The sequence below is a fragment of the Homarus americanus genome, unplaced genomic scaffold (assembly GCF_018991925.1).
Source record: "Homarus americanus isolate GMGI-L3 unplaced genomic scaffold, GMGI_Hamer_2.0 scaffold48614, whole genome shotgun sequence".
Taxonomy (NCBI): domain Eukaryota; kingdom Metazoa; phylum Arthropoda; class Malacostraca; order Decapoda; family Nephropidae; genus Homarus; species Homarus americanus.
This window is the reverse complement of record NW_024711825.1, coordinates 102,501-114,208: the sequence shown is the minus strand read 5'-3', so window position 1 is coordinate 114,208 and position 11,708 is coordinate 102,501. Positions and strand designations below refer to the sequence as shown.

Below are 11,708 nucleotides of genomic sequence, written 5' to 3'. Positions count from 1 at the left end.
GTCGTGGTTATTATAATTATGGTCGCGTTGCTTTAATCATGGCCGTGGTTGTTATAACCGTGGTCGTGGTTGTTATAATCATGGTCGTGGTTGTTATAATTACGGTCCTGGGTTATTATAATATGGTCGCGTTGCTTTAATCATGGCCCCTGGTTGTTATAATTGTATGTATATTATGTATGCTGTATTATATATTATGTATGTATATTATGCATGTGCTCCATTTATATATATTATTATTCATCCTAGCTAGTAGCGTAGGGCAACATATTTAAGATGTCCTACATGCCTAATTAATGTGCTTGCACGATGGAAGCTGTTAATACTTGCCACACGCCGCCTATAGAGCAGTGTGATGATGCAGACAGGTTGAGGAGCGGTACTTTATGTATATATCTTATCCAGTAAATCGAATCCTACAAAATCTATACAGTGTGTTTGTGTTCGCCTCGTATATTGAATTCATTACCCAGAACACTAACAATAATCACGGTCATGGCTATTATAATGGTATGGTTGCTATAATCATGGTCGCGGTTGCTATAATGGCGGTCGGGTTGTTATAACTGGCGGTCGTGGGTTGCTATAATCATGGTCGTGGTTGTTATAACTGGCGGACGGGTTGTTATAATTATGGTCGGGTTGTTATAATCATGGTCGGGTTGATATAATCATGGTCGTGGTTGTCATAATCATAGTTGTATGTTATAATCATGGTCGAGTTGTTGTAGGTAACTGGCGGTATCGCTGTTATAATAATGGTCGGGTGATATAATCGTAGTTGTAGGTTGTTATAATCATGGTCGTGGCTATAATCATGGTCGTGGTTGTTATAATCGTGGACGTGGCTAGTTATAATCGGGCGGTCGTGTTATAATCATGGTCGTGGTTGTTATAATCATAGTTGTAATGGGCCCTGTCTCATCAACAGAACATATTATATAAATGGGTCAATACATCTGATATTTATTCAGATTCACCAACTGTAACTTTTCTACTGGCTATGAGGTGACATGTTCATCTGCGGATAAGGTGTTGCTTGGGAAGCTGGTCATAATTATGCTGAGTAAAGGTATAAGTAGCCGCTCTCTGGCCACCTGAAGCGAGCGTAGTTTGATATCTCACTAGAGGAAGGCGTTGTTGAGGCAGGTGATGGTCTGCGTTTCCTCGCTGGGGAAGCGGCGACCCATACCGTTTCCCTCGATGGGTCATTACTTCGCGAGTTGACTCATCAACTTTTATCGGGGGCGTGATAGCGTTTATACATAAACGCCGTCCTTTTCATTCTACTCCTACAGGACTTTGGGTTGATCTACACTCAGAATTATATATGAACCCTTTTATAACAAACAAGGAACTACCGTTTGGGTTTATTTAAACCCAAATAATAAATATTTATGTGAACGGTTAATTGCACAAGCAGCCGGTTCATAGTCGTGGTTGTTATAATCATAGTAGTTTGTTATAATCATAATGTGGTTGTTATAATCATGGTCGTTGTTATAATCATGGTCATGGTTTTTATAATCATGGTGGCGTTGATATAATCAAAGTCGGGTTGTTATAATCATATGTGGGTTGTTATAATCATAGTTGTGGTGTTATACTGGGTGGTCCGTTGGTTATGATCATGGTGGTGGTTAGTTATAATCATGGTTGTGTTTTCTTGGCGGTCGTGGGTTAGTATCTGGTGGTGTGGTTGGTTATAATCATGGGCGTGGTTGTTATAATCATGATCGTGGTTATTATAATCATAGTCGTTGTTGTAATAATCATGGTCGGGTTGGTTATTAATCTTGGTCGATTGTTTATAATCATGATTACGTTATAACTTCATCAGTAGTGGTTATAATTGCGTTCTGGTTGTTATAATGCGGTCTTGGCTTTTATAATCATAGTCATAGTTTGGTATAATCATGGCCGTAGGTTATAATCTTAGTAAATGGTTTTATAATCACAGTTGTGGTCGCATAGTTATAATCATGGTTGTGGCTGTTATAATCATAGTCGTTGTTATAATCATGTCATAGTCTGGTAACCATGGTCGGGTTGTGCTAAATCATGGGATGGTTGTTATAATCATGGTAGGGTGATATAATCATAGTTGTGGTTATAGTAATCATGGTCGTGGGTGATATAATCATAGTCGGTAGTTGTTGGTACTGTGGTCGTTTATTATAATCTTAGTCGTGATTTTATAATCATAGTTGTGGTTGTTATAATCATGGTCTTGGTTATTATAATCATGGTCGCTAATTATAATCATGGTCATGTTTTTATAATCTGGTGGTAGTTGTTGTTATGCTAGGTCGGTTATAAGCTATGGTCGGTTGTTATAATGATACGTGGTTGTTGTAATTATAGTAGGTTGTTATTAATCATATCGTGGTTGTTATAATCATAGTTAAGTTGGTTTATTTATAATCATGGTGGTAGTTGTTATAATCATGGTCGTGGTTGTTATAATCATGTTAGGTGGTTGTTATGATCATGGACGTGGTTGTTGTGATCATAATTAGTGGTTATAATCATGGTTGTGGTTGCTATAATCATGGTCCTGGTTGTTATAATCATGCTCGTGGTTGTTATAATCATGGTCGGTGGTTATATAATCATAGTCGTGGTTGTTTTAATCATGGCTAGTTGTTATTATCATGGTAAGTGGTTTGTTATAATCATGGTCGTTGGTTTATTTATCATCAAAGTCGTGGTTGTTATAATCATTGTGCTTGGTTGTTATAATCATAGACTGGCTGTTATAACCATGGTCATGGTTGCTATAATCATGGTCATAGTTGCTATAATCATAGTAGGTAGTTGTAATAATCATGGTCATGGTTGTTTTATCATGGTCCGGTTGTTATAATGTTCGTGGTTGTTATAATGTTCGTGGTTGTTATAATCATGGTAGTGGTTGTTATAATCATTAGGAGTGGTTGTAATAATCATGGTCATGGTTGTTTTAATCATGGTCCTGGTTTGTTTATAATGTTGTGGTTGTTATAATCATAGTGCGTGGTTGTTATAATCATGGTCTGGTTATTATAATCATGGTAGTGGTTGTTATAATCATGGTTAGTGGTTGTTATAATCATGGGCGTGGTTGTTATAATCATGGTTGCGGTTTGTTATAATCATGTGGTTGAGGTTGTTTATAATCATGGTTGTTATAATCATAGTCGTGGTTGTTATAATCATAGCTGTGGTTTTTTTATCATGGTCCTGGTTATTATAACCATGGTAATGGTTGTTATAATCATGGATGTGGTTGTTATAATCATGGCAGTGGTTATTATAAACATGGCGTGGTTGTTATAATCATAGTGCAGTGGTTGTTATAATCATGGTTGGTGGGTGTTATAATCATGGTCGGTTGGTTGTCATAATCATGGCCGTGGTTGTTATAATCATGGCGTGGTTGTCATAATCATGGTGGGTGGTTGTTATAATCATAGTGCATTGGTTGTTATAATCGTAATTAGGTGGGTGTTATAATCATTGTAGGTAGGTGTTATAATCGTAGTCGTGTTGTTATAATCATGGTGCGTGGGTTATTTATAATCGTATTACGGTTGTTATAATCATGGTGGTAGTTGTTATAATCATGGTTTGATTCATAGTCGTTGGTTGTTATAATCATAGCTGTGGTTGTTATAATCATGGTCCTGGTTATTACCTAATTAGTGGTTTTATAATCATGGATGTGGTTGTTATAATCATGGCGGTGGTTGTTATAAACATGGCCGTGGTTGTTATAATCATAGTCAGTTGGTTTGTTTATAATCATTGTTGGGTGTTATAATCATGGTGGTGGGTGTCATAATCATGGCCGTGGTTATTATAATCATGGCGTGGTTATTATAATCATAGTTCGTTAGGTATTATAATCTTGTATTGGTTGGTTATATCATCATTAGGTGGGTGTTATAATCATGGTGGTGGGTGTTATAATCATGGTGCATGGTTGTTATAATCATGTTAGGTGTTAATTATAATCATAGTAAGTGGTTATTATAATCATGGTCATGGTTTATTTATAATCATGGTCATGGTTATTTATAATCATGGTGGTAGTTGTTATAATCATGAGTGAGTGGTTGTTGTAATCATGGTATTGGTTGTTATAATCATGGTGGTGGTTTGTTATAATTATGATGCGTGGTTGTTATATATCATGGTGGTTGTTATAATCATAGTCAATTGGGTGATATAATCATAATCGTGGTTGTTATAATCATGGTGCGTGCTACTTATAATCATAATTGTGTTTGTTATAATCGTAATTAGTGGTTGTTATAATTATGGTGGAGTAGTTTGTTATAATCATAGTCGTGGTTTATTTATAATCAGTAATTAGGTGGATTATATAATCATAATCGTGGTTGTTATAATCATGGTGCGTTACTACTTATAATCATGGTGGAGTGTTTGTTATAATCATTGGTAGAGTGGTTGTTATAATCATGGTCATGGTTGTTATAATCATGGTCGTGGTTGTTATAATCATGGTCGTAGTTGTTATAATCATAGTCGTGGTTGTTATAATCATAGTGCGTTGGTTGTTATAATCATAGTCGGTTGTTATTTTAATTATAGTGTGGTTGTTATAATCATAGTCGTGGTTGTCATAATCATGGAGTGGTTTGTTATAATCATGGGTGGTGGTTGTTATAACACATAGTCGTAGTTATTTATCATCAAATTCTGGTTATTTATAATCATAGTTAAGTGGTTGTTATAATCATAGTCTGGTTGTTATAACCATGGTAGGTAGTTGCTATAATTAAGGTTAAGTGGTTGTTATAATCGTGATTAAGTGGGTGATATAATCTAGTAGTCGTCGCTGTTATAATCATGGTGGTGGTTGGTTGTTATAATCATGGTTGTGGTTGTTATAATCATGGTTGTGGTTTGTTATAATCATGGCGTGGCTGGTATAATCATGGTCGTGGTTGTATAATCATGGTTTGGTTGTTATAATCATGGCTGTGGTTATTATAATCATAATGCATTAGCTGTTATAATCATAGTGCGTGGTTGTTATATAATGGTTGTGGTCGTTATAATCATGGCGTGGTTTATTATAATCTAATTGAAGTAGTTATTATAATCATGGCGTGGTTTATTTATAATCATAATTAGTGGTTATAATCAGTTAAGTGATTTGATATAATCATGGGCGTGGTTGTTATAATCATGGTGGTGGTTGTTATAATCATGATTGGTGGTTTTTATAATCATGAGTGGGTGCTAGTTATAATCATGGTGAATTAGTTTGTTATAATCATGGTAAGTGGTTGTTATCATCAAAGAGTGTGGTTGTTATAATCATAGTAGGTTGTTTGTTATAATCATAGTGAATTGGCTGTTATAATCATGGTGGTGGTTGTTATAATCATGGTTGGTTGTTTATAATCATGAGTGGTGGTTATTATAATCATAATGAGTGGCTGTATATTATAAGTGCGTGGTTTTTATAATCATGGTTGTGGTTTATTATAATCGTTTGTTATAATCCGTGGTTGTTATAAATAATGGTAGTGGTTATAAATCAAACATTTATTATATATCGTGGTTGTCAATGTGATTAAATGGTTATAATCATGGTGTTATAATAGTCAATGGTTGTTATAATCATGGTGTGGTATTTATAATCATGGTTGTGTTTGTATAGTCATGATTGGGTGCTAGTTATAATCATGGTGGTGGTTGTTTGATGGTAGTGGTTGTTATAATCATGAATTATTGGTTGTATAATCATGATGCGTGCTAGTTATAATCGTTAGCGTTGTTATAATCATGGTGCGTGGTTGTATCTAAAGTCGTGGTTATTTATAATCATAGTGGTGGCTGTTATAATCATGGTGGGTATTTGTTTATAATCATGGTTGTGGTTGTTATAATCATAGTCGTGGTTATTATAATCATAGTGGCATTTATAGTCGTGGTTTAAGTAATTGGTTTGTTATAATCATGGTTGTGGTTGTTATAATGTAGCGTGGTTGTTATAATCTGATTATATCTAGCCGTGGTTGTTATAATCATAGTGCGTGGTTATAATGTGGTGTGATTATAATCTATGGTGATGATTTATAATCTTAATTGTGGTATTATAATGTTGGCGTGGTTGTATAATCATGGTTGTGGTTGTTATAATCTTATGGTAATTGAGTGGTTGTTATAATCATGGTGGTGCTATTTATCATCAAAGTGGTGGTTTTTGTGATATGAGTCATGGTTGTTATAATCATAGTCTGGTTGTTTATAACCATGGTGGTGGTTGCTATAATCATAGTCATAGTTTGTTATAATCATTGGTTGTGTTGGTTATAATAATCATATTCGTGGTTGTTATAATCATGGTGGTTGTTATAATCTTAGTCGTGGTTTTTATAATCATAGTTGTGGTTGTATAATCATGATGGTTGTTTATAATCTTAGTGGTGGTTTTGTCTTGGTTGTATATTTATGAACATTCGTTAAACGTGCCGAGGACCACTTATACAAAACAGGTAATATTTACAGTGGTCCTCGGTTAGCAATTTGGTTAGCGATTTACTACTTCCATAAGATTCTTAACCCGGTTAACGAGCAATCCCTCGAATAACGAGTTTTTACAAACCCGACCTCAACGCATTTGGCGGTCCAAGCTGTAGTATTAGTCTGCCAATACAGTAGTTTAGGCAATTTTCTAGTAAATAATCAAGTTTATACTATTCAATAATCCTAAGTTTAATATTAATTTTTAGTCATTTAATTATTGATCATAATTGAAGAAGGAAACTAGTTTCTGGCGTATCATTACTTTAAACAGGCGTTAGTCTCTCTCTCTCTCTCTTTTCAGTGGAGACTCTCTTCAACTAAACGCTGTGTTTCCAAGCAAATTATTGGTCATTTTGAAATTTGATTTACATATTGACAATATATAATGCAGTGCAGTGTTGATTTAAAAAATAATCTTGAATTACAAGAGAACTAAAATTTTATGGGTAAATAGCACCATGGGGTTGACTTCTCTTCCACCCTACAATGCCTTCTCTTCTCCCTTCTCCTCCACCCATTATAATTTATCATCATCATCCAGGAGCCTTCTATACCTCAAAGTAGAGTGTCCTTTTCCCTATTTGTTGAATTTAGGCAATTTTGGCTGGAACCAGTACCCAAAACCCATTGAAACAATGGTTTTGGTTAAAGAGCAACCTGCTGGAGCAGTTGTGCTTTCCGTTAACGAGGAACCTATAATATTTTATCTAAACTGCCAATTTAGAACAGCGAAAAAAATAACTCACCAGTCTTTACTGTTTCCTGTTCACTGTGCAGTATTAAAGCGTTGAAGTTTAGTAAACTTTCTTGGCTGGAGTAAGTTTGAGATTCATCTCCTTCATAATCGCCTGTCATTAGGATCATTCTCATTTAGTTCATGTCTCTTTCTCTTCTGAGCCTTTCCAGGCTTCTCTGTTTAATAGCTTTTGCTGAATTTTCTGTTCAAAATAGAAAAAAAAAAATATTGTCGTACAATCATCAATACTATTTACATGTCTCTTTATCTCATGACTTACGGTATACACTGCCATAATTACAGTATGGTGTTTTTACAGCATCCTCCTAAAAGTTTAAATTACCTTCTTTATTTTGAAAACAAATTCCGGTAGTTAAAGGCAACATTTGGCCATGCTGAACACTTCATAGCTCTTAAGTAGAAAATAGCGGATTTATTCTGAAAACCCATTTTTCTAAGGCCGTGTCAGAATGGTGGCTTGAAACGCAGAATGTTTAAACCAAGGATCGAGCAAAGATTAAAGATTGTTGGTATTCAGAATGCTGGCTTGAGCCAACACAAAGATTCAAACCGGGTTTGAGACTGGATTTTTGGTCCTGCTTTTAATCCAGCCTGGAGGCAGGTTTAGCGGTCGATCCATCATTCAAGATAGCAAGTCAACATGAATTTTGACAGAGCACGCGCTTTTTGGCGATATCATCAAATTGGAAATTTTGTAGAAAAAAAGACTGATGGTTGATAGGCAGAATCCTATAAATTTTTATGGTGACACACAATTCAGACAACGATATAGGTTCAGCAAGAGAGATCTCCTTGATATTTTCCGTGATATGCCGTTACCTGTTGGTATGGTTCACCTCTACCTCCTTCATCATCTGATGATGGCAGCGAATAGTTTCCAGGTAAGAAAGATTCTGGTTGCTGAATGAGTTAAGGTAATGTGTTACAACACTTTTTGTGTTTAGGGTCCATGAATCAAGTGGGAAAATTTTCAAAATGATTGAATCAATGTTGAGTGCATTTTAATTTTAAAGAAGTATTAATAAAGGTAAGTCTTTTCTTAACATTACTAATGAGGGAAGTGTAGGTTAAAGAACAGTAAGACACCTAATCTAACTATACTAGCCAGGTTACCTCTGCATTGATTCACCTTGCTTTGGTGAATGTAATTGTTCTTCCTCTAATTTCTTTGTTATCATATAACAACACAGCCTTATTGTAACACAGTACCAAAAATAATTATAATTTGATCATAATTTGATTGTAATTATAGCAAAAAAGTAACTTATGATGTGCTCATGTACTTAACTCTGTACCTGTATTTCATTGTCCTGTGATTATAATATCCAGTACTCCAGGATATTTGTGAAAATATAAAACAATATTGCATTTTATACAATTGTTCATGTTGACACTTGAGTTGTATTGCTCAATTATATGCTTCCACTTCTTTAATTTGTCTATTATAGATGCCACATCTGTCTTTTTGCTTTCTATGATGCCATTTTCACCACCTAATCTTACAAGGAGAGATTTCTTCTCCGTAAATATCGTCGAGTCATAGTTTCCGCCATGTCTTGTAAACATTGCTCTCGATGGTGATTGGCTGTTGTAATGGTGTAAATGAATATTAGCTGGAACTTCAGTCTTTGAATCCTTGCTCATAATAGAAGAAAATGCAACAGATAACCCGATTTGGGGTTCAAGCTGTTGTTCTGAACATGGAGTAATCACCTGCGGAAATCTCAGATCGAGAATCCTAATTAGCTCGCTTGAGCTCAAATCACTGTTCAAGAATTCACTGGCTGAAGAGTCTGAATTGAACAACTCTGTAAATCAAGTGAGTCTAGGGGTTCAAACCCAGACCCGCATTTAACCAGGATCTAAAAATCAAATAAACTCAAAATTTGTATTATCCTTCCACTTCATGCCAGACTCAGAGGATTACCCATGGGCTTAGGGCTTCCTAAGGAGTAAAAAAACTGAAGAGATTTTGAAGCCGAGTACAGATACAAATGTTCCATTTCACTTTGATTTAAAATAAAGTTATGAAATGACTTTACAAAAGCCTCCATGTCAGATACTCATAAAGAAAGTGGGAGGATGTGGATTTAAAATATTTCATGATCCATCCACTAATTAAGTTACTTCGGGGGTCAAGTAATTCTTTAACCTGTATTAAAGATAGCTATAAAAAGAAAGGTAGGAGGCACTAATACACTCAGAGTGTTCAACTGGGAGCAATCCTACCCACCAAACTGATCCATAGCCAGTTCTAAAGTAAAAATGAAAGGAACCATCATAAGCTCATCAAAGGCAGGCAGTCCCAAGTCGTCAATCCAGGAACGGCTATAAGGAGAAGCTATCGATCCTTTTTAAATCTATCAAGGATGTCCGACTAGATGATGAACTACAAATATCACCTAAAGCGTCAAGTGGCAGAGGTTCCAAATCGCAAACTCCATTCCCATGCTAGAGAATCACACACATAAAACACTGGTTAAGTCTGGGTAGTGAGTTTTTCTAGGTTTTCTAATGTTGAATACAGCTATGGCCTCATTCTGGATTTGTTTCATGTGCATTCTCTATGATAGGAGGAATTTAGCCAAAATAATTTACACCCAATCAAATCACACAGTGCATAAGTAATTCATAAGGGATAGGGCAAAGCTCTAATGCTGTATATCTGAGAAAAGTTCTGTATCTCTGTTTGGATTCATAAAACAAAAAAACAAAAAAAACAAAAGGGAAGTAAAGAAAAAGAAATCTCTAGACTTAATATTACCAAACTAAACCAGACAATATCCTCAAGGTGAATTAAATACTGTACATCAAGTGAATCATATTTTCTATTTCATTAAACTGGAAATAGAATAAAGTATTTTGAATGATTTTTAGAAAAGGACAAATTGCATTTGTGGTGCAGCAATGATGTAGGAAGGACCACCTTGTTGTGAAAGAGACACATCATAACACAGTTGGTAAAGCAAATAGAAAGAAAAAAAAAAAGAGGAGACTACAGTGTGTGGTTCTTGACTCTGGCCATCTTCTGTTAATGAAGAATAAGGGTTGTAAGTGAAGGTAGGAACTACTGACCTATAAAAACAATGAATTTTGCTAACAGACAAATTTCACTATGTTCACAAGTGCATCTGCAGGAAAAACTCACTCTTTTTAGCTTTGATTTCTTCATCTGTTTGGAACCATGTTCTCTCTGGCTTAATTTCTATGTTGCCTTTTAGTTTATTCTCCATTGTCTTAATAGTCTGTTCCATTGCTTGCATCTTCTTTTCTTCTATTTCTTCTTCAAGAACTCGTTGTAGCTGGCTCCAGTTTGTCAAGCTTAGCTTTGTACTTCTCAAGGATATCTGGAATTTTTTCAAGAGAAACTTAACAATACACTCAAAACAACTTTGTTACGTGCCAGCATAATTAAAATGAGAACAAAAAATTCATGAAATTCAAAGTCAAATCAATGCATGACAAGGAAAAATATGAAATGTGTCTGTGAACAGAGACACCCCTTAAGCCCATATTCTTAGTCCTTCCCACTACAATACTTGTTGAACCATCTCAACACTGTATTTTTGCATAGAGTATATATATATATATACAGTCATCTTGATTAGCGTCTAGACCAGATACGCTTCTTGGAAACGTGACGTTAACCTAAAATGGAAGTTGTCCGATCTCACATGAACTTTTTTATTTATACTTACGGTATGTGGGAATACTATATACGCACATATACACTTTTACTCTAAATCACTACTGCATGTGATACAGGTGATTAATGTTATCTCTTGTGCAAAAATATACATGAGACGCTTATATTAAAAATTATTCACTGTTTTACAAGGATTCCAGCAACGCCGGGCAGATGGGGGAGAGAGAGGGAGGGAGCGAAAGGGCGTGCGGGGGAGGAGGTAGTATGTTTGACAGTTGGCACAGGCCCAGGATCGCGGTAGGCTTTATCAGTTCTTAGGTGACTAAGCTTCTCTTATAAAAAGCCAGTGAATGACTGGTGAATATAATTAACATAGCTGACTTGTAATGATACCGATTAATTTGAATATAAACATGCTATAATTTGCACCAGACAAAACAATTTAGTACCGTGAATCAAATTAGTACATGTGCACTCCAGCTTTGCACTAAGAAATCTATGTAAATCTACCCAAAAATGCAGTTGAAAATCCTTTATATAAAATACAGTACTGTACACACTAATGTACAAAATTTTTTATCTCTTGAGCAAAATATATGACGTTTATATTCAAATTATTGGCTGTCTTGCACAGGATTCCCTTGTGCAATGTAAATTTATAATCTCCCTAACTTCAGTCTGAGATATTATATATAAGATAAAAACTGTAAGCCTAAAAGCCTGGCTGTGGGGAGGAAGGAGGGAGGTATGGACGATCGAACC

General features: G+C 35.3%; 1 protein-coding gene across 1 annotated transcript in view; it reads right to left on the bottom strand.

The window, feature by feature from the left end:
* Positions 1 to 7,367: 7,367 nt before the first annotated feature.
* Positions 7,368 to 11,708, bottom strand: part of LOC121858885 (probable ATP-dependent RNA helicase DDX27) — a 74,285-nt gene continuing 69,944 nt past the window's right edge. The window contains exons 5-6 of the mRNA XM_042355539.1: positions 10,449 to 10,647; positions 7,368 to 7,481 (exon numbers count right to left, since the gene is read on the bottom strand). Of these exons, the coding sequence (XP_042211473.1) occupies positions 10,586 to 10,647 (62 nt within the window). The 3' untranslated portion in view covers positions 7,368 to 7,481; positions 10,449 to 10,585. The remainder of the gene's footprint in view (positions 7,482 to 10,448; positions 10,648 to 11,708) is intronic.